Raw genomic sequence first — 24,003 nt, forward strand, 5'->3', positions numbered from 1 at the left:
ACGATTGTTTGTGCTAAAGGCACTTAACTTGCAGGCCAGTGCTACACCATTATCAGCACGTCCCCTCTGCAATCTGAAACTTGGAATCAACACCACACCATTTCCATTAGAGAGGAACATTTCTTGCCTTTCCACAGAAACACAGCTGCCTTACATACCCTACATGTTTATTTTAGCCCTCATTCTGGGCTTGAATCCTCTCAACAGTCTCTCTGATATGCTGGGTTTACAGTATTACAGTCACACTGTGGAATCTTGCTTTTTCCAGTGAAGTATGCCAGTATGATCCAGGTTTGCAGTGTTTAAAAAGTCTTGAAATATGTGAAATGAATTAGAATTAATTTTGAAATGGTCTGAGATATAGTTTAAACTTCACTTTTTCTTACTAATGCATTGAGCCTGGTGACCTTAATTTAAATAACAGGATATCAGTGGGTTTGTGACAACTCGTTAACATCTGTCATTCCCATAATTTTCTTCATCTTCAGGCCACTAGCCTTAGAGCAGTGAACATTTTTTAAGCACTCCTTACTAACAAGCACATCTGTAAAGCATCATGAACTGCTACAGAACACACTTTGGTTGTTCAGCCTAACATGTAACATCTGTTGTGTGCAGCTGTTTACTTTGTACAGTCAGCCCAAACATCAAATAAGGTGTCATCTGGGCTTTTTATCAAACCAATACCCATTCACTTTGTCTGGCAGGTGATTCTCTCGTAAGGTTCTCACTTAAGTTCTAACAAATTTTACTGTTGTAGCAGGCTGAGCTACTTTTAACTGCTGAATATGGTTCCCAAACTAGAGGCTGGTAGTCTTCATAGGGTCACAAGGTAAACCTGAGGGGTTTGAGATTATTTAAAGGAGTACAGAAAAGGTGGGAAAAACTACAATGTGCCTCATAAATTAGTATTCATTTTGAGCTTTTTTCTAATCTATACTTTGTTCCTGAAATAGTGGAAGACTGGATCTCTTTGGGCATGGAACAGTTATTGAAATAAAACCACCTGAGAAGTTTACTTGGTATCATTTCTTTGGTGAAACTTTTCCATAGATAGCTGAACTCACAGAAACTTCTTTGTTCTCATACCACAATTGTTTGACTTAATGTTTTGTGTTGTATAAGCTTATCAGTTTTTAAAATGTAAAATCTTAAAATGAACTTCAATGTACAGCTGTTATATAAATATAATGGAGCAGAAACTATAGTGTTTGCCGCTGAAATGGCATGGACACAAAATAACAGAAAATGCAAATTTTCAAGTAAAACACAAGTGCCTCTAATTTCCTGGTAAGTGCAGCAGTTGAGTAAATTAAGTCGATACATCAAACACAAAGCGTGACAAACATCTATGCAAAATAGCATCCAGGGGTGCCTAGACTACAAAGTAAAACTATGAAAAACTGTGAATTGTGTTATGGCTTCCTTGCTCTGTAGGGACCTCTCTTGATTTATTAACTGCCAGCATTGCTATTGCTCCACTCCTCCACAAAGGTCAGACCAAAGATGCAGCTCCAACTGTGCCTACAGGGAGGAGCCCAAATGTTCAGGATAATTAGGTTTCACCACTTGGGCTCTGATGCAGTAAAACTTATTTACTGCAGTGCAACTTATTTTGTTACTATTAACAAATATCACGAAAAGACCAAAACCAGCAGTGGATGTATCTATTAACCAATATTGTTGTAGGAGCTCCATTGTTGTCTAAAAGCTATTCAAAAAAACATCAATTTTCCTTCATTACCATTAACAAAAACACTCACATCCTCCTACTCCTCCATCCTATTACTGTGCAACAGAATATTATAAACATCACAAATTAACGATATGTTTTAAAGTCTGAATTCTCACTCACCTCATACCTGTATATTTACACACCCCTTCATCTTTCATCACACACAAGCCCACTCCTGCCCCTCTGTCACACGTTAACCCCTTCTGTGGCGGGATTAACAGATTTAACCCAGCCCTGCTAGCATTCTGAACTGCAGCCATAATCTGCCACATTTGTGATATTACATTTTCAGCCGTGAATCAGGTCAGCTCATCTAATCCCTCTCTCTGCCCCTTCACTTCCCCCTCTCGCCTCACGCCACGCTGCCAGAGCTGTCAGAAAACCCAATGTAACCAATGGGATCTCAATTCCGGTCAGAAATATTGAAATCAAATGAAAAACGTTACTGAAAACACAAAATGAACTGAGTACAGATTAAGGCTGTAGATTGTGATTAAATTAATCAGAAATGCTCGTAAGCCACATGTTTTAGCTTTGTGTTGCGTGCCAGCAGTGCAGTCATTTGCTTTGTTAATGCTTGTACCTAGTCACCCCATACATAAAAGCTATTTTGAAGTATGATGTTTTCCATTTTTACAGAATGAATAATTGATAAATGAAGAAAAATACCTGACAGAGTGATTAAAAAAAGATAATATATTGCTCTACCAAATGTTTGTCTCTAGTTGGTCAGTGACCAAAAGTGATAGTGGTGCTGACCTAAGTTTAATTGTTACTAAATAGTAGATGCTAAGTATCTTCATCATTTAAATGCCTTGGTGTTATTTGTGAGGTAATAATGATTTTAAAAAATCGGTTGCTTTTTGTTATTAAATGTACCAGTGGGGTTTTTGGCAGGTTGAATAGTGACAGACGCTCATGTTGCTTCATGAAGTACATTTGTATTACAGCTGTCACTGTTATTTCGACAGGGCTTTTCCCTGACGTGGGAGGTGGCTATTTTCTGCCAAGGCTTCAAGGGAAGTTGGGACTGTTTCTTGCCTTGACAGGCTTCCGACTCAAAGGACGTGACGTACAGAGAGCTGGACTTGCCACTCACTTTGTGGAGTCAAAGAAGGTACTGTAACTCAACCTAATAAATAAAGGCACAATGCACTCAGAAAAAAAAAAATACAGCTTTCAATTCCAAAGTACTTAATGGCCCATGCACAGCTCAAGTTTGAGCATTATTGGTGCTGCAGGGATGAACAAACATGGGTGGGGATGTGGGGTCAAGGTTAAAGCTACATTGGAAAAGCAGATGCTGCGTCACAATTGTTTATAGATGCCAACATTCACTGGCTGGTCCAGAGACCTGTTGTTTTTGCCTTGCTGTTGGCGTAAAGTCAGAACAGTGGGTGGCAGAGTTTGTTTAACACTGTAACCTTGGGTTTAAGGACACACAAGCAGTTGTTTGGAAAAAAATTTCACCAGACTTTGACCAGGAACAAGACTAAAAACATCACAGCTCAATGGAAATCACGGAGAAGCTATCATTGGCAGGCATTAGATAAACTGCACTTTGGTCAGGAATAACAATCTCAAGAGTTCTGTTTGCTGAAGATAAAACTATTTGGTGAGCACACTGTCTGCTACTGTCCTTACAGGACAGACTTCTGGACTCCTACACAGCAATGCCATTATCTATCATGTTCGTTGTGAATCAAAACTAAAGTCAAAAGACAATCAACAGTCAACTGCAGACACCCCTAACAAGAATCTGTTTGGTGTTTACATCACTAGATCCCAGACCTGGAGAAGGAGCTTGTGGACATGAAGTCTCCTTCTGCTGAAGACGTCTCCAGAGTGTTAGACTCCTACCAAAAGCAGGTCCGTAGTTACTCTGTGGTCATCAGCAGTGTCCCGCCCACAGCACTATCTGATTGGTTACACATCATGAGTAATAGCTTATCAACATTGAAGGATAAATGTTTGAAAGTTCTCTTTTATTTAAACATATGTGAGACATAAATAAGGACATTTCAATTCAATTTTGTGTTTTTGTTTTCAAAATTTTTAGATTTGCATTTTTACTGCAAATATACACAGATCAGGCATAACATTATGACCACCTGCCTAATATGCTGCTAAAACTCCTCTGACCCAGTGGGGCATAGACACAGGACCTCTGGGGATGTCCTGTGGCACTGGGATGGTGGCAGGGAATTCTCTGGGTCCTGTGGGTTGCAGCGTGGGACCTGCCTAGATCAGGCTTATCCTGCCAGAGATGCTCAGTAAGATTTAGATCTGGGGAATGTGGAACCCAGGTGAATACCTTAGCTCTGTTGTGTTCCCTGGGTCACTCCTGTGCAGTTTTTGTGGTGTGTCGGGGTGCATTGTCCTGCAGAGGGTGGCAACTGGCATCAAGGACTGCTGTTGCCACGGGAGGGTTAAGGGGTTGGGGGGTTGCTTGACCTGCAATGTTTAGGTGGGTGGTACATGTCAAACATCCATATGAATGTCAGGACTCAAAGTTTCCCAGCAGAACGTTGCATTATAACAAGATGATCAATGTTATTCACTTCACCTGCCAGTGGTCAGAATGTGGTGACTGATCGGTGTGTATCAGTTACATATAGGTCTCTTTGATTACAAATAATTGGTTTTGGTATTGGCCCTAAGAAACATCAATCAGCCAACCCCTACCTTATCCACACAAAGGCCTTAAGACTAACATTGAACAAAAAATTTCAGATGTTCAAAGCATCTTTATGAGACAATGTGTTGCCTTCAGATATGTGTTTTTGTGTGCCCTCCTGAGAGTTTAGCTTGTCTGTGCTCCTCCACAGAGTAGTCTGGACTCTGAAAAGCCTTTCGTCTTGGACAGGCACACGTCTGATATTGACAGGTAGGCCTTGAATTTATGTATTCCCAAAGTTAAACACAATCTGAATAGTCAACAGTTGTTTGCTTAAGCCATGGAATTGAAGGATAAAGGTGGATATTCTGTATTTTCGTTACTGACAATAAATGCCATGAGAAGCAAAAAAATAACAATATGGTAGTTCATGTCTCATCCTGTGGCCCTCTGCCCCGAGGCCATTCATTTTAAGTCAGATCAAAACTTTCTTAAAACTGCTGGACGCTGTGATTGGGCACTTGATTTGTTGACGTAAGAAAAATATAGTCTCTGTACCATGTCTCTCTTAGACCCAACTTGAATTACAACAGTTTTTTTTTTTTCAAAGAATATCTACCTTTTGTTTTGTTTACCATGTTTCCCTTTCCCCTCCCATCAGGCTGTTCAGCGCCAGCAGTGTGGAGGGCATCATGCAGAACCTGAAGGCAGATGGCTCAGAGTTTGCTAAGAAACAAGCCGAGGTGTGTCCTTGATCTGCAGCTGAATCAAATCACTGACATAATTCATTTATCCTCCAACTGCAGAAATCTGTTAACGCTAGTGCAGGACATACTCACTGTTTCTGTTTCTACCATCAGCTGTTCTGCAGCCCTGTTGCCCCCACCATCAGATAAATCCCACAAACAGTGCTGGAATGAAGCCAGGGCGTTATTTGACTGGTGCAGAACATGTTAGTCATTAGCAGTTACCTCAGTCTAAGAACTTAATGGGGTTAGTCTTAGTCTTGTGCCTTGCTGGCTGGACCACAGTCTCTCCTGTGGGATTTCAGAGCTCTTAGAAATCCACGATGAATTCATGCAGCTAAATTCCCTTAATGATTCTAAACATGAATCTGAAAGAAGTGATTCCTCTCTCTGACTTTTTCAGCTAATATATACATGAGATCGAACCTGGAAAATAATCTGTATATTCTTGGGAAACAGTGCAAATGCCCCAGAATATGCCTCTACCTACCCTACCCTACCGCTCCCTTATTATTATTCTCCTGATCACTCAGGTTCAGGATTACCGACATATTACTGTTATCAAGAGCCTCCACTGACTGATAATTATCTGTTTGTGATTTTCGGCTTTTTCAGCAAACATGTTATCATTTCCATTATCCTTTTAAGCCATGAGCATTTGAATTAGAGCCATTGGGGGCCAGTTCAGCCATCAAATATTTATAAAAATCCACTTCCTCAGTCACTAAACACCACTGACTCACTGCCCTGTCTTGAACATCAGAGATGTCCTCATTTGCACATTGCTGAGCTTGTTTTTACCTTGATTGCGAATCTCCTGATATTTTTACAGCAAAACCTTTCTGAAAACAAATTAAGCCGTCCATGACGTACCTTCTGTTTAAAGTCTCTTTAACACAAACAATATCATTATCACATCCTGCAGATCCTGTCCAAAATGTCTCCCATGTCCATGAAGATCACCTACAAGCAGCTGCAGGCAGGTGCAGCGCTGAGCCTGCCAGATGTGTTGGTGATGGAGTATCGACTGAGCCAGGCCTGCATGGTAAAAACCAACAGGTTCACACAAAGTGACATTTTAGGCCATACATAATCAGCATTAATAAGTGCACATTTTACACATTTTGGTTGGAATTTGGTCAGGATAATGAAACCCCTTTCAGGCATGCACTATTTTCTACACATGCAGCATCTAGACGTGTCCGCTTCATTTCTGAATGAGCACCCTCACTAGAGGTGACCAAGTAACATTTCTGTATCCCTTTCAACGTGCCACAATTCTAAACTGCATGCTGTCACATTACCGGATAGGTACACAGTAGTGACAGCACTTAAGAGTTGAGATAACTGACTTGATGAAAGTTTTTTTTCCCGTCACATCACAGAGAGCGAAAGACACAGTTTACTGGCAAAATCACAAAACACTTTTCTCATTAAGTTTGCCTTAAAATTCCATCACTTTTACATAGAAAAATCTATGCAACAGAGTCTGAAACAGAGCTTCATCACAGCTGGCAGGACATTTTTATTTCACTATTGGTAAAGTAGCAGTTAGATTACCATGACACATGGACAGAATTGTCAGTAATTAGCAACCAACTATAAGTTGTTGTGACAATTTGATAAGCTTCTGTTAGTTTCGATTTAGTCTTTTATTAGTGCACTATTGTGTATCATACATCACTTGATGTACTGATCCGTCTTCTGTGACTGACAAATATGGTGTGCGTCTAACGATGTCTGAATGAAGCCATTCTGTATTCACCTCTAACATTGTAGTGTGCCTGTTGGTCATCTTTGTCACTGCTGTTTTAGTTTAGTTCTGATTTGATATGTGTGTTGTCTTGCAGAGAGGCTGTGACTTCTACGAGGGTGTACGAGCTGGTAAGTTACTGCAGTGCACGGGCAACAGAAAAGATGGGTGCAATTTTAGTAGTTTCTATGAATTCCACACAGATTTATAAAGTATGAAAAACAATAAAAATCAAAGTAGCATTGATTGTATTTGCTCATAAAGGATCTGTAAATAATATTTAATAATTATTCTTCCTCCTACTGAAAATAAACAATAATAGACAACATTGGCTTACACTCCAAAGGATTCCGACTCAGCAATTATGTTGTCAGCTGCAGAGATTGTTCACGTGCACCACTGTTCATTCTACATCACTCAATGACAGGACAACAAAGATTACGGATAAGTTATTGGCCTTCTTAGCTGATGCCTGACATCAACACATCTTCCCTGCCTGTCAGTGTTGTCATCTGAATTCTGGCTTTTACTGTTTCCAGTGCTGGTTGACAAAGATCACAATCCCAAGTGGAACCCATCCACCCTGGAGGAGGTGTCTGACCACAGCGTGGACCAGTGCTTTTCCTCTCTGGGAGAGAAGGACCTGACTTTCTGATGTCGCTTCAGCCAGCAGCTGCTTCCCGCCTTCGACCAAACATCACTAAGCCTTCTCTGAACGGCTGCTTCCTGCCCACACATCCTTTTATGGTCAGTCATTTAAGAGGACTGCACTGCAGAGTGGGGATGGAAGTCGGTCGATTATTTTATGACAAACACATACGTAGCTCAGATGCTAAAATGGTTTGATTCTGTAGTATTACTGTACAATATCACATTCTTCTGGTGACTTTTTACAGAAAGCCCTCTGTTCCTCTGCAGCTAAGGAAAAATAGGTCTGATTCATGTTCACAGGCAGAAATCAAAAATAGTAACAGGAGAGGCAGCTAACAAACACCCTGTGTGTCACAGGTAAAATGTTTAGTGTAAACTAGCTCTGCAGTGGGAGTGGAGTCTTGTCTACACAGGCTGTTCAGTTGTGCTGCAGATTCAAGGAGCTTGACTATAGCATCACGTTAGCATGAGGACAAGAGAGGGGAAAAGGATCTCACCATTGAGTGCTTTATTACATTTCCTGTGGGTGTTTGTTGATGTGACACGGATCAGTATCATCTGTTTCTGCAGTATGCTCACTGGTTCTAACACACCAAGCGTATTATTTCTGTTTTCTTGTAAATGCAATCTGTGGTAATTTTAACCTTAACATGGATAGAAAAAAAACAGTGTCCAAGCAGCACTCCCAGGACAAACAGCAGGTATTAGTGGTTGCATCTGTATCTGTTCTGAATGCATTTGCTCGATTGTTACATTGCAGTTTATAAAACAAATATGATTTCAGTAGTCTGTAATGTGTGATATTGTGTGTTTTTATATTTACATTTTTCTGATGGACACCATTTGTCTAGAGGAAATTGAATCACTTCCGTAATCATTAGTTGTCCAAAGCTGCATTATTTATGACTCAGATTAAGCATCAGTGCTGGAACAGATGGCAATAAAGAGTTAGTAACAAAATATAAAGTCTTGTGTGTTCTTTGTGGGGATGCAAACTGCCCAGACATATGGTGTTTAAAAGAACACGTGGTTAAGGGCAGTATTTTTTATGACCTGATTATAAATTGTTCTTGTAAAACACTGACAACTTTACAAAGGCCCTTTGTTATCAGCATGAAAGCACTGAGCTGCTGTTCAGCTATAAAGTCGATAAAGTAAGCACATTTGTTTTGTTGCAAGTGGCCTATTTTATCTTCAGTATTGTCAGGAAGTTTTGCATGTTTTGGTATCACTGACTGGTACCAGTGAATGATAACGCTTTCTCTCTGAAGAGGTTCTGTCAACTTGTACTGACTCAGAAGCAATATCCATCCATTAGCTATACTGCTTCATTCTTTAGAGGGCTGTGAGGGCGAGAGCTTATCCCAGCTATCAGTGGGAGAGGGGCAGGGTAACCATGGTCAGGTCACTAGTCCTTCACTGGGCCAACACAGAGACCAACCATGAACACTCAGACTCACCTCGAGCCAATGTAGAATCATTATTTAACCTCACTCAGGAGTCAGAGCACCATCAGGAGCAAACCATCGAGGAAACCCACGGAGGCACAGGAAGAACATGCAAACACAAAGACTGACTAGCTGACCAGCGGGTACAAGCCAACAACTGTATTGCTTTGATGTGACAGCGGTAACCACGGCACCGCCATTTCACCCACAGAAACAATAAATATGTATCAGATTTCAGCATTTTTTAAACCTGAGACTTTCTATCTCATGTCTATAATATTCTCGGACCCCAGTCTTACCCCGTGCTACAAATTTTTTAAGTTGGCTTTGTCACATTCAGCACCACAGTACAGTCTGATGCTCTTTCCTCCACAGCACCTTGCTGAGTTGACTGTATGATCTCACTACACCGTCTACAATAAACTGCTATCAACTCTGATAATACAGTCGGAGTGTTTCTTTCAGCGTCACAGATAAACCCTCTTGGTTTATGGCTACCATTTGATCTTCAAACAACTGCAGTCATTCCTACCTCTTTCTGTTTGTCCTCCATGCAGCTGAGCTCCTGGCCCACTGTGTGTTCACTCTTACACATACTTGCGTGTCGTTTTACAAGTATGGAAAACAGATACTGTTGAGTCCCTATGCATATGGTCAAATATGTACTTTGACCATGCAACTGTAAAACCCAACAAATTCTGAGGTAGTAACACAGAGTCGTGGTGAAACATTTCAATGAAAGAAGGCATAAATCTGATTTATTGGCATCAGCAGTTTTTACACATACTGTATATACAGTTTGCAAGTTAGATGAGTATTATATCAGAGGAAGATGCAAAAAGTCGCTCATTTTAAGTTATTTTATAATGAAATTTTCAGAGACTGACATATAACATCTTACAGAGTTGCTTCCTGGAGGTTATTTCTCTCTTATTTGGCAGCAGACAAATCCTGGACAGTGCAGGTGGTTTCTGTCATCTTTTATCAGGCAACTTGTGTTTCACTATCAAGTCAGCTCAGCTTCTTTCTGCTTCTGCTCACTCTCTCTCATGCTGATTCTGTGACTATTGTAGAGCCCTGGTACATTAGTGAAAATGTGGAAACAGGAGTAAAAACCCTCTGACCACTTCTACCAATGATATCACACTGACTTAACATTTACTTGAAGGGAGTGAACTATTGGATCAGCTTCGGTGGTTTGAAGGTGGTTCATGTGCTAACACTTCATTTGAAACAACTTCAGTGGAAAGCCGGGTAAATAAAATTGTACTTTGTGGATTCCTGGCAAAGCAAAAGATTTGTAGTGCAGGAAAGCTGCAAAGTAGAAGCTGTAACTATGAATTAGTCGATCAACAGAAGATTAAGCAGCAATTAGTTCCAGCTTCACCGGACATGATGCTTTTCTGAGCCATGAATTGAACTGAGCACATTTGGGTTTTAGACTAAAGTAAACCATTGAAACATAACACCGAGCTGCACAAACAGGCATTTCTGACATTTGATAGGCAAAACCATAACTGATGAATAATTGATACAATTCAGTCATAATGAAAATTATAGTTGCAGCAGTAACATAACCGGACCGAGGGGCACTACAATAGACTCTGCACCTGCTGCGATGTCTCCGTGTTGTGACGAATAACTCCTAGAAAACAGCATGTGGGATGAGCTGGGTCAGTACAGCCACCACCTCCACCTCTGTTCACACCTGCTGGTATCGGGTAACTTAAAATGGGTAACCTTTAACACTACAAGTCACATCTCCGAACAGAAGAGTCAACTGGAAGACACAGACGTTTGAATAAAGACAAGTCTGAGGTCTCTTCTGACTGTTTAAAGAAGGGAAATCCAAATCACTGCTTTCCTTTTGGACATTGTCAGAGTTGGAGACAAAAAACTTGTGTGTTAGCTAACACAGATGATACCACAACTTGTAAAAAAGTACATGTGGTGGTATCACATTGGAAATACAACATTTTCAACAGTGAAGGCTGACATCAACACTATGGCAACATCATTGGTGTACAGCCTCAGAAATAGATTGCCATCACCCAGTTTGGAGTCGGTAGTCTATACTATCGTTTTCCAAAGTGGTGTTTGTTACCCTTATAGGGCTGTAAGAGAATTTCCGGGAGTCAAATAAAATTGAAAAAATGGTAAACGAAATAGCATATTTAGCCATAATTGTTACAAAATAGAAAACGGTAGTAAAATTTAACCACCCCTGGGGAGGGGAGGGCCATAAGTCTTTGTTATTTTGAGGGTCAGGGCTGAAAGGTTTGGGAACCCCTGCTCTAAACTACATTAAAATCAGTATGTAAAATAAACTGTCTCAGCCTCCAGCACAGAACTCTAAAATAAATATTCATCTTTAGTTGCATTGAATGACCAAACTTAGGCTATCACATTCTTTTCACACTGGTACCAGGTCTTTGTGTGTTACTGAAATCATCCTTTTGGTGTACATTGAAACATTCACTGAAAAAAAGCTCTCAGCACAACAGTGAGATTAGCCTATCTCATTTTATCTGAAGCAAAACAAACGGCATCCGATTAAGAATTACAAATATGGCATTTAGAGAACAGCGTGATCTCTAATCTTTATTTTGTTCACAACATGTTTGGAAAGACCACAAGAGATTAACCCGTCCACACAGGTCAGTGCAAATGTTGTTGTATGTGTTCATTTTTTGAGTGACGGGGTTTGGCATGTTCTCATTATGTTTCCTCTAAGAAGCCTGAAGTCGTTTGATCAATCATCACTCAGCCCACAGAAACAATACAACTTATAAACTATGGCTTTGACATACTGTTAATTTTGTGATTTTTTTTAAAGAATGCTGCTTTTTAAATGGACATGTTAATACTGCACTCAAATTGTATCTATATTTTCTTATTTTCCCCATTACAATGTGATTTCCACATGTATTCCATTGGTACTGGCCTCTATTAAATCAATACAGAAACACTGTTACTGCTACTAGAGACCCGTTGAGAAGGCAAGAGGTGACCATACCCTGCCACGTACTTTTATGGCTTATCAGCTGATGGTTACTGCTTCCTGTTATTATAATTCATCTTTACAAGTATTTCATTACAATGTTGTTGTTTTTTGTCAAAACTGTTAACACTGCAAATAGTTGTCTGGCAGTTTAAGTTTCCTCACCAACGCTCTAAACAGTTTAGGTAGCAGTGGCTTTAATTTGTGGGTAAATCCGACTGACAGTAAGAGTACCTGTGCACAGTTTGACATGATTTCTTGCTCCCCGGCTCTGACCTTTAGCCACACTATCTCTCTGAACAGGTACCAAAGACCAGACCTGTATAACACCCCCTTCACATAAACCATACAGTGAAAAACAACTCACTGGAGCCTCTCAACCTGGAACATAACATAGTAACATTCATTACAGACTTTGGCAGTTGTGAACCATAAGTCTAAATACCTGCTCTGTCCCCTGGTATGTATCAGTGCCTTCTGTTATAGAACAGCACCAAACTACCTTAAGAAGTCATGTATTTATATTTGACTGAATTATCATGGTTTTTGAGGTTTGCATATCTATGTTGTTCTCTATATGGCAGATGGCAGTTTTTGTCATTTAGGCGTTATACAGTGATACAATGTGGACAAAAACTAGGTCTTCAACATTTTAGCCAAAGCCCAGTGTTTTTGCTTTGTTATTTTAAACTCTAGTTATGTTGATAAGCCAAATCCTTTTTAGAAGTGTGTCAATCCTTTCTCCTGCCCTGATTTCTTTGTGGTAGAGAGACCAGTAGGCCCCCAATGATTCAAGTCCTGTTGAAGTTCCCAACTGTGCACAGAGAGTATCCTGGTGGGTAGGAAATGAAACTTTTGTGAACATAATTTCCTGGACCCATTTCAAAGACCTTGCCTGTTGGATGGAGGGCTGCGGTCAACGCTGCCTAATGGCAGTGGGATAAGCAGAGCTGGGGATGATGCTCTGCCACAGCATCTCCAGGGAGGCTGTTAAGAGAGAACTTCAGCCCACAGAGGCTTTTGTCAGACCAAAAGGAGTCAGACAGCTGGTTGTGTTTGTGACCGGTGATACCAGTAAGGGTTTTCAAGTGAGAGCCTTCACCAAATGAAGGCATCTATTAATACCCTCCTCTGTAAGAGGAGGGAATCTTGGCCCTGGGACAACATCAGTGGGCAGGATAGACTTTCACTGGCGAGTAGGAACATCATGGTTCCAGGCAATTTCTGACAGGATTTCTTGCTTTGCAATATGAGTCCAGCACCTACTGCGAGAGAAGGGACAAACAAGAACAGAGAAAGATGATATCCAACTGAAGACACTTCGCTTTAGCAAGGGCTCCATCTTTGATACAAATAATCACAGGAACGTAGATGGGTTCAGAGTGGTTTGTTCACTTTGAAGGAGGGTATTTAGACTCAATCCAAGTATAATCCAATCCACAAGTAGGTCAAAAATGAATTACGGACAGCTCATTCACACTCCTGTTCACAGCAGGTAGATTCTTGAGTGATTCACTCTGAATGACAGTGTGTGAGACTGTTGGCCTTTCTTCACATGTAGAACCTCAGGTATCAATCAGTCTCAGCCCAGTCTTAACCACCATAATATGTTCCTATGTCACGGCACATCACATTCAATGTAGGGGATGTCACTGTAGCGGCGGTCTACCTCCATCCACTGCTGCACAGCCCGGGCCACGATCTCCTCGGAGAGCTTCTGGGCATACTCCAGCAGCACTGGGTTGACCTGAGGGGAGTTCTCCACTGAGTCCATGTCTGAGTGAACCAAGTAGGCTTTCTCGCCTCTCGTCCCCTTGCCTTTGCCTTCCACCTTGTCTGTTGAGTTTGCATTTTGTCCAGCAGAGTCGCTCCTCTTGGATTTGACGCACCCCATACTCTGGAGGATGTAGCATTGATTCACTTTAGAGTGGGAGATCTGCGGCGGCAGTAAGGTGCCAGAGTTTTTGGTTAGATTTCTGACTCACATTAACATTTCATCATCTCGACTCTGTGCTTCCCCTCGACTTCTTTCTGCTGCAGTCACTTTGGTGCTACTGTCATCCACTCCCACTGTCATCCATGTCTGTGCGCCAACACGTGTGATGATCGGAGGTTGTTACGCAGCAGAAGGCGGTGATGTAGAGGGTGCTGGGGGGCGACCAGCTAGGAGGCCCATCCCTGTGAGAGTATGGCTGCGCTGAAACAGACAGTCCTGCTCCTTTGTTGTCCAGAACTCATGCCTTTCTTAACTGCAAAGAGAAAAAAAAGTGGAAAGAGATGGGGACAGGAAGGATTTCAGTGATTTATTCTCCAGCAGAAGCAGCCTAAAAATACCAGATGGCGTGGAACGACGAAAGGATTGTGAACGATTTTCACAGTGGCTGTGGCAACTACGTGACCCGGCTCCAGTGGCTGGCTGGAGGTCAAGGTCTTGGCCGCTCCCCTCACCTCTGCAGGGTCATCTTTAAACACACTCTGCTCCTCTGCACATCCACTGTGTTACTCATTCACCCCCCCCCTCCTCTACTTCAGAGTGTTTTATGACTCAAGCCCTCGCCCTATTTTGTAAAGCATGACACAGGGACGTCTGTCTCTGGCTTGAGTGCACTGATGCTGTGTTGTTGTAAGCCTGTCTCCCATCTGTTCCACTAACCGAGCCTTACAGCCTGATTCACAGTGACAGCTCCTTTTCTGGGACTACGGGCCTTGTGGTTCACAGCAAACATGTGCTTCATTCAGAAAGCCTCATGCTGTAGTCTACACAACACGCAGGCCCTGAATGATTTATGCAGAGTGGGGAGTCTCCCTGTGAGTACAACATTTGGAGGTGCAGACACAAACAGGAATCTGTCACAAGACCCTCACCCACAGCTGATATGATCTTAATGAGCTTAAATGATTGTAAATATGTCTTAATGTAAATGTGTGCCACACTGTGAAAGCATCCGTTAGATGTGGGACAGACACATGGGATTTGGATTAAACCTGATAACTGACTTATTTAAACAACAGCGTGGCGCTTGGGCAAACCTGCCCTGAGCCTCAGTGGAAATATCTCTGTAAATATGAAAATGTTGACAGAATGTGCTGTGATCCAGTAGAGCTGTACATACTTTGAACAGAGTGTGGCAAAGGCGTCAGTTTCTTCTCCATTCCACCTCAAAATAATCCGGCGGCAGAAGAAATAACCCAAGGTCGTTCAAGTAAACAGTAATCCGGACATCATCTGGTGTCGCGTCGGATCCTCTGCTCTTTCCACTGCTCTTCACGCTGCAGCCGAGCGATCTGGGCTTTAGCCTTATCGGCTGTATGTAACGCGTAAAGAAACAAAATTATCTCCCAAGTTGCAGCCGCTGCTGCGGGTTTGGTCATTTAGCAGGAAGCGCTCCGTGCCAGATTTCAGAATGATCTGTGAGAGGGAAAAAAAAAACCATCCCAGGCTGGTGGAGCAGGCGGAAGCCGGTTTCCCTGTTGCCTTCACGTCGGTCCACGCAGAGTGGAGCTCCGTAGCAGACGGACAATAATCGGAGGTCTGGACTGACTTGAGCGCAGCGACGCTCCACAGCAATTACCAGCTGCAGCGGCGCTCCGGAGGAGAGCGAGTCCAGACGCAGCGCACCGGCCGAGGCTCTGCGGGGACACGGTGCAACCCTGACACCTGGTGGCCACTCCCAGAAACTAAGCTCAAAACAACACCTGCCCCACGGACCTCAGTTCATCAGACGTGGAAAAAATAGTCACATAAATTGGCAACAACCATGTAATAGAGATAAGGATTTAGGCCACTGACAAAATGTACTTGACTTCTGTCTTTTTTTTTTTTTAAATTTAGATCAGTCATAATTGTAAGATCAAAGTAAGAATTCTGAGAAAATGCCAGAATTCTAATTTTAAAAAGGCCTGACTTCTGAGATTTCTTTCAAATTTCTGAGATTTAAGTCAGACTTCTAACATTTAAATCGGGATTCAGAGATTTAAGTCAAGATTCTGAATTGTAAGTCAGACTTCTAAGATTTAAGTCAGATTTCTAAAACTTAAATCAGACTTCTAAGATTTAAGGCAGATTTTTAAGATTTCAGTCATTATTTGGAGATTTAAGTCAGGATTCTGAGCTTTAAGACAGACTTCTAAGATTTAAATCAGGATTCAGAGATTTAAGTCAAGATTCTGAGTTTTAAGTCAAATTTCTAACACTTAAGTCAGATTTGAGAGATCTAAATCAGGATTCTGAGCTTTACATCAGACATCTGAGATTTATTTCAAATTAGTCAAATTTGAGAGCAATAAGTCAGGGGTCCGTGTGCGGATCTGGTAATTGGATTTTCCGTTCTGAAACGGGTATTGAAAAACAAAAAACGAGTGTTTATTTGATTTTCGTTTTAAAATACAAAACTTAAAATTGAAATACAAGGCGTTTTTCCTTTTCATGATCAAAAAGGGATATACGATTTTTTTTAAAATGCTTTGATTTTCGTTTTATATTTAGAATAACAAGAAAATAAAATCAGTAAGAGACAGAAACGACAAAAAGGTCCGTTTTTTCATTTTCTGAGGCCGGAAGTGGTCATCAGCAAGTGTGGAGCCAAACAGAGTACGGTGCATAGACTGTATATACATTTTTTTTCGTGAGTTTTCATGGTCAAAATGAGAGATCAGGTGGCCAATCTTAAAATAAATCAATATTGATTTTTTTTATAGAGCGTTAAAGTTTTGCGAAGCCAGGGGGCGGGGCTACTTGATTGACAGTCTGATCTGGAATGGTTGACAGGTCCTATGGAGGAGGCCGCAGAGACTCTGTTCTCCTCGTTTGGATTAATTCTCATTTAATAACTGTTGGTTTATTTATCGGTGGAGCAGCAGAACATTTTCCACAGACAGTTTTTCTGCCCGTTGGCTTGTTTTAACCAGTTTTCTGCCTTCGGCTGTTTCTACCAGCAGACACTGAAAGGACTCTGAGAGATCGGTAAGTAAATGTTTATTTTCGTATCGGTGCCGCTTTTAATGCACTTTATATGCAGCTTTAGTGTCAGATATGATGTGTGCCATGCACTCCAGATGTTGGTGGAGTTTGTTTCAGTGTGTGTTGACCAGAGACGAAAGTTAGCATAGTAAATATTAGCTTTAATGTTAGCGATGCTAACCGAGCTCGCTGCTCAGTAGCCTGATTAAAGCTAACGTAGCATCAAGCTAATGTGTTGAGTTTCATGTAAACAGCTGAATTGTGTTGTGTTCCTGTAATGTGGTTCATTAAGTTCATAAAACTGTGGCTGGTTGACATTAATGTAACGTTCTGGAAACTTAAATGTGACTAAAACAGTAACGTTAATGTTCTAGTTGTCAGTAATCAGCTTTAATTTGACACTAAAACAGACTGACAGTTTTAAATGACATCAGTTTCATTAATTTGTTGAAAAATGTCTCATTTGTTGTTGTGATGTTGCTGCTGATTCATTAAAAGCAGATGATCCGTGTTGAAGACACGTTTAGTTCTAGTATCAGAAGTACAAGAAGGAAAATGGAAGTTTAGTTCTGCTACGTCAAAGATTTCAGGATTAAAATAACTAAATGTCTTTTTGCCTCAGACTTTGTTTTACAATAAAGAAATAATGAAATAATCACAGATAATAAAAATATAAATAGCAGAGAAAACCTGAGAGAATAATTTCCTGAAAAGTCTGTGAAGGAAAAGCAGCTTTTTATCCTGAAAGATCAGAATCAGCTCCAACATATGCATCTGACTGCATCAAGTCAACCAGAAAGAAAAGAAAAAAGAAAATGACTTCTTCCTGATCACATCTGTTCTGCTGCTCACAGTCTGCTGCTGGTCACATTCTTCATATTTATAGTCCACTTTTAAAAGTTCAGCAGACAGGTGCTCTGCTTTGGAGTGTGACGATGTCGTCGGTGATGTGGAGAGTGAAGTTTCCGTTTCACCCACAGCGTGCTTTAGGGCAGCCGGGTCGGACTTGATGTTTGAAATACTGAACGATAGCTCAGATTTAATTGTTTGTAGTTCCGTTTTGATGGGTGTTAAACTTTCACTCAAAGCCGCCAGGAGCTGGGTCTTTAAAATAACCGCCGTCTCGTTACAGAGTGAAAGTAGCAGTTCCTCCTTAAGGTCAGAGATTGCAGCATCTGAGGGCTTCTTCAAAAGAAGACGTAGTTGATGAAGGCATTCTGGAGCAGGGCCAGAAAGACCACGACCAAGCAGCCTTGAGATCTTAGACAGCATCTCCCTCAGGTGGGTGTCAACGGTGTTCATGGTCAGGTCTGTGGTAATCCCGTCAAAAAACAAAACAGAAAAAAATGTAGATTATAAATCAACATGTAACCAAAGCACTCTGTGTATAACGCCATAGTATAGAATGTAGTTCTGAAAGTGTCAGAGTATAGTATACTCTTCAAGAATAACATAGTATGGCCTGTAGTTCATAGTAGAGCATGTCGTCAAAAAAAATCCCATAGATTATTATGTGGTGCAAAAAGCACAAAATGATAGGATGCCTAAACTTGTCATGTATGATATGTGGTTCTAAAAATGTCAGAGTATAGCATGTCGTTCAAAGAAAATCATAGTATAGCATGTCATTCTAAAAACGTCATAGTATAGCATGTCATTCAACAAAATGTCATAGTATAGCATGTCGCCCAAAAAACGTCATAGTATAGCCTGTGGCTCAAAAAAAGTCATAGTATAGCATGTGGCTCAAAAAAACGTCATAGTATAGCACGTGGCTCTAAAAATGTCATAGTATAGCATGTCACCCAAAAAACGTCATAGTATAGCATGTTGCTCTAAAAACGTCATAGTATAGCCTTTGGTCCAAAAAGCGTCATAGTATAGTATGTCACCCTAGAAACGTCATAGTATAGCATGTCGCTCAAAAAAAGTCATAGTATAGCATGTGGCTTAAAAAAACGTCATAGTATAGCATATGGCTCAAAAAACATCATAGTATAGCACATGGCTCTAAAAATGTCATGGTATAGCATGTCGCCCAAAAAACGCCATAGTATAGCATGTCGCTCTTGAAACGTCCTAGTACAGCATGTCGCTCTAAAAACGTCATAGTATAGCATGTCGCCCAAAAGACGTCATAGTATAGCACGTCGCTCTAAAAACGTCAGTTTAGCATGTCGCTCGAAAAACGTCATAGTATAGCATGTCGCTCTAAAAACGTCATTGTATAGCATGTCGCTCTAAAACATCATAGTATAGCATGTCACTGTAAAAACGTCATAGTATAGCATGTGGCTCTAAAAACGTCAGAGTATAGCATGTGGCTCTAAAAACGTCATAGTATAGCATGTCACCCAAAAAACGTCATAGTATAGCATGTCACCCAAATAACATTATAGTATAGCATGTGGCTCTAAAAACATCATAGTATAGCATGTCACCCAAAAAACGTCATAGTATAGCATGTAGGTCTAAAAACGTCATAGTATAGCATGTCGCTCTAAAAACGTAATAGTATAGCATGTCGCTCTAAAAACGTCATAGTGTAGCCTTTAGTCCAAAAAACGTCATAGTATACCATGTGGCTCTAAAAACGTCATAGTATAGCATGTGGCTCTAAAAACGTCATAGTATAGCATGTCGCTCTAAAAACGTAATGGTATAGCATGTGGCTCTAAAAACGTCATAGTATAGCCTTTAGTCCAAAAAACGTCATAGTATACCATGTGGCTCTAAAAACGTCATAGTATAGCATGTGGCTCTAAAAACGTCATAGTATAGCATGTCACCCAAAAAACGTCATAGTATAGCATGTCGCTCTAAAAATGTCATAGTATAGCATATCGCTCTTGACACGTCATAGTATAGCATGTCGCACTTGAAACGTCCTAGTATAGCATGTCGCCCAAAAAAACGTCCTAGTATAGCATGTCTCTCTTGAAATGTCCTAGTATAGCATGTCGCTCTAAAAACGTCATAGTATAGCATGTCGCTCTAAAATCGTCAGAGTATAGCATGTCGTCCAAAGAACATCATAGTATAGCATGTCGCCCAAAAAATGTCATCGTATAGCATGTCGCTGTAAAAACATCATAGTATAGCATGTGGCTCTAAAAACGTCATAGTTTAGCATGTCGCTCTAAAAATGTCATCGTACAGCATGTTGCTCTAAAAACATCATAGTATAGCATGTGGCTCTAAAAACGTCATAGTTTAGCATGTCGCTCTAAAAATGTCATCGTACAGCATGTGGCTCAAAAAACGTCATAGTATAGCATGTCGCTCTAAAAACGTCATAGTATAGCATTTCGCCCAAAAAACATCATAGTATAGCATGTCGCCCAAAAAAACGTCCTAGTATAGCATGTCTCTCTTGAAACGTCCTAGTATAGCATGTCGCTCTAAAAACGTCATAGTATAGCATGTCGCTCTAAAATCGTCAGAGTATAGCATGTCATCCAAAGAACATCATAGTATAGCATGTCGCTCTAAAAGCGTCATAGTATGGCATGTCACCCAAAAAATGTCATAGTATAGCATGTGGCTCTAAAAACGTCATAGTATAGCATGTGGCTCTAAAAACATCATAGGGTAGCATGTCGCTCTAAAAACGTCATAGTATAGTATGTCGCTCTGAAAAATCATAGTATAGCATGTGGCTCTGAAAACGTCATGGTATAGCATGTGGCTCTAAAAACGTCATTGTATAGCATGTGGCTCTAAAAACATCATAGTGTAGCATGTCGCTCTAAAAACGTCATAGTATAGCATGTCGCTCTAAAAACGTCATAGTATAGCCTTTGGTCCAAAAAACGTCAGAGTATAGCATGTCGCTCTAAAAACGTCATAGTATAGCATGTCACCCAAAAAACGTCATAGTATAGCATGTCGCTCTAAAAACGTCAGAGTATAGCATGTCGCTCTAAAAACGTCATAGTATAGCATGTGGCTCTAAAAACGTCATAGTATAGCATGTGGCTCAAAGAACATCATAGTATAGCATGTCGCTCTAAAAACGTCCTAGTATAGCATTTCGCCCAAAAAACGTCATAGTATAGCATGTCACCCAAAAAACGTCCTAGTGTAGCATGTCTCTCTTGAAACGTCCTAGTATAGCATGTCGTCCAAAGAACATCATAGCATAGCATGTCGCTCTAAAAGCGTCCTAGTATAGCATGTGGCTCTAAGAACATCATAGTGTAGCATGTCGCTCTAAAAACGTCACAGCATAGTATGTCGCTCTAAAAACGTCATAGTATAGCCTTTGGTCCAAAAAACGTCATAGTATAGCATGTGGCTCTAAAAACGTCATAGTATAGCATATCGCTCTAAAAACGTCATAGTATAGCATGTCGTCCAAAAAACGTCATAGTATAGCATGTCGCTCTAAAAACGTCATAGTATAGCATGTCACTCTAAAAAAGTCATAGTATAGCATGTCGCTCTAAAAACGTCATAGCATGTCGCTCTAAAAACATCATAGTATAGCATGTGGCTCAAAAAACGTCATAGTATAGCATGTCACTCTAAAAAAGTCATAGTATAGCATGTCGCTCTAAAAACGTCATAGCATGTCGCTCTAAAAACATCATAGTATAGCATGTGGCTCAAAAAACGTCCTAGTATAGCATGTCTCTCTTGAAACGTCCTAGTATAGCATGTCGCTCTAAAAACGTCATAGTATAGCATGTCGCTCTAAAATCGTCAGAGTATAGCATGTCATCCAAAGAACATCATAGTATAGCATGTCGCTCTAAAAGCGTCATAGTATGGCATGTCACCCAAAAAATGTCATAGTATAGCATGTGGCTCTAAAAACGTCATAGTATAGCATGTGGCTCTAAAAACATCATAGGGTAGCATGTCGCTCTAAAAACGTCATAGTATAGTATGTCGCTCTGAAAAATCATAGTATAGCATGTGGCTCTGAAAACGTCATGGTATAGCATGTGGCTCTAAAAACGTCATTGTATAGCATGTGGCTCTAAAAACATCATAGTGTAGCATGTCGCTCTAAAAACGTCATAGTATAGTATGTCGCTCTAAAAAATCATAGTATAGCATGTGGCTCTGAAAACGTCATGGTATAGCATGTGGCTCTAAAAACATCATAGTGTAGCATGTCGCTCTAAAAACGTCATAGTATAGCATGTCGCTCTAAAAACGTCATAGTATAGCCTTTGGTCCAAAAAACGTCAGAGTATAGCATGTCGCTCTAAAAACGTCATAGTATAGCATGTCACCCAAAAAACGTCATAGTATAGCATGTCGCTCTAAAAACGTCAGAGTATAGCATGTCGCTCTAAAAACGTCATAGTATAGCATGTGGCTCTAAAAACGTCATAGTATAGCATGTGGCTCAAAGAACATCATAGTATAGCATGTCGCTCTAAAAACGTCCTAGTATAGCATTTCGCCCAAAAAACGTCATAGTATAGCATGTCACCCAAAAAACGTCCTAGTGTAGCATGTCTCTCTTGAAACGTCCTAGTATAGCATGTCGTCCAAAGAACATCATAGCATAGCATGTCGCTCTAAAAGCGTCCTAGTATAGCATGTGGCTCTAAGAACATCATAGTGTAGCATGTCGCTCTAAAAACGTCACAGCATAGTATGTCGCTCTAAAAACGTCATAGTATAGCCTTTGGTCCAAAAAACGTCATAGTATAGCATGTGGCTCTAAAAACGTCATAGTATAGCATATCGCTCTAAAAACGTCATAGTATAGCATGTCGTCCAAAAAACGTCATAGTATAGCATGTCGCTCTAAAAACGTCATAGTATAGCATGTCACTCTAAAAAAGTCATAGTATAGCATGTCGCTCTAAAAACGTCATAGCATGTCGCTCTAAAAACATCATAGTATAGCATGTGGCTCAAAAAACGTCATAGTATAGCATGTTGCTCTAAAAACGTCATAGTATAGCATGTCGCCCAAAAAACGTCAGAGTATAGCATGTCGCCCTAAAAACATCATAGTATAGTATGTCGCTCTAAAAACATCATAGTATTGCCTTTTGTCCACAAAACATTGTTTTGTCCCGGCTGTCTGAAGTAGGTGAGGAGCAACACCAAAACAGTCCAAACGCTGGTTTCCAGAGGGTTAGACGAGTATTTATTTGAAAGAGTAAGTTTACAACAACACAACATGTGAGGGGGCTAAAAGCAAATGGGTGCTAGTAAAATAAAAATAAACAGAACTAAAAGTGAACTTCATGTTGACATTGATGGGCATTCCAACTAGGAACAAAGTAAAAGATAATCAATACGACAAAAAAACTCTTCCTGTTCACCTCTTCAAGCCCAAAAACACACTGCAGTAGCACCCTAAACTAAAACTACCAATGGGTTTCCTGTTTTCCTTTCTGAACAATTCAAAGGGCCCTCTCTATCTCCCCACACATCCACCAACCACTGGAACACATCTCCAAAGTTCTGCTAGGCCAGCTCAGCTTCCCCTCAGAAGAAGTGCTGCCACCTGCCAGATGAAGGAGCCTTTTGAGAGGCAGCTGGCATCGTGATTGGACTGTACTTTGGTCTGTTCCAATCCAGCTTCAGCTCCAGAGACGGCAGGCGGGACGAGTCAACGGAGGCCGGGTGGACGAAGGCATGCAGCTGAGTACAATCCAGAAAACAACAGAGGAGGAGTGCAGCAGCCCAGGACCAGAACAAACAGAGTAGCATCGTATGTCTCTTAGAAAACATCATAGTATAGCCTTTGGTATGAAAAAACGCCATCATATACATCGTATATTGTACAAATAACAAGTCAAAGGAAAGAGACATACATTGTATAATTGTAGTAATTGTGGGCTGACTGATTTACTGATTATCAGTATTTTATTTTTTACTGATTTACGGTAATAAATACATTTAAAAATGGCTCTACTTTGGCTCTGAACCTTTATCTACCTGTGGTCGCTCTGTCTTCTGGAGTGATTTGATTGGTTGTACGTCACAAATAAAACTCCTTTAACTTAACATCTGTAAACAAAAAAAACTATCAACAAAGTTTCCTGTTAGAGTTTGTGTTCTTCTAAGTTTAACTCCAAGATTTTAAATACTTTCATTTACTGCAAATGAATATCTACT

General features: G+C 40.6%; 1 protein-coding gene and 1 long non-coding RNA gene across 3 annotated transcripts in view; both read left to right on the forward strand.

The window, feature by feature from the left end:
* Positions 1 to 8,468, forward strand: part of hibch (3-hydroxyisobutyryl-CoA hydrolase) — a 35,076-nt gene extending 26,608 nt beyond the window's left edge. For both annotated transcript variants that reach the window (XM_023291719.3, XM_023291718.3), the window contains exons 8-14: positions 2,707 to 2,852; positions 3,518 to 3,604; positions 4,564 to 4,622; positions 5,014 to 5,095; positions 6,024 to 6,143; positions 6,949 to 6,982; positions 7,391 to 8,468. In XM_023291719.3, the coding sequence (XP_023147487.2) occupies positions 2,707 to 2,852; positions 3,518 to 3,604; positions 4,564 to 4,622; positions 5,014 to 5,095; positions 6,024 to 6,143; positions 6,949 to 6,982; positions 7,391 to 7,506 (644 nt within the window). In that variant the 3' untranslated portion in view covers positions 7,507 to 8,468. The remainder of the gene's footprint in view (positions 1 to 2,706; positions 2,853 to 3,517; positions 3,605 to 4,563; positions 4,623 to 5,013; positions 5,096 to 6,023; positions 6,144 to 6,948; positions 6,983 to 7,390) is intronic.
* A 7,864-nt stretch (positions 8,469 to 16,332) lies between these two features.
* On the forward strand, positions 16,333 to 23,795 carry LOC129349995 (uncharacterized). The gene is made up of 3 exons (XR_008603179.1): positions 16,333 to 16,914; positions 18,044 to 18,192; positions 23,292 to 23,795. It is a non-coding gene; the product is annotated as an uncharacterized LOC129349995 (long non-coding RNA).
* Positions 23,796 to 24,003: the final 208 nt, after the last annotated feature.

The sequence above is a fragment of the Amphiprion ocellaris genome, chromosome 11 (genome assembly GCF_022539595.1).
Source record: "Amphiprion ocellaris isolate individual 3 ecotype Okinawa chromosome 11, ASM2253959v1, whole genome shotgun sequence".
Classification (NCBI taxonomy): Eukaryota; Metazoa; Chordata; class Actinopteri; family Pomacentridae; genus Amphiprion; species Amphiprion ocellaris.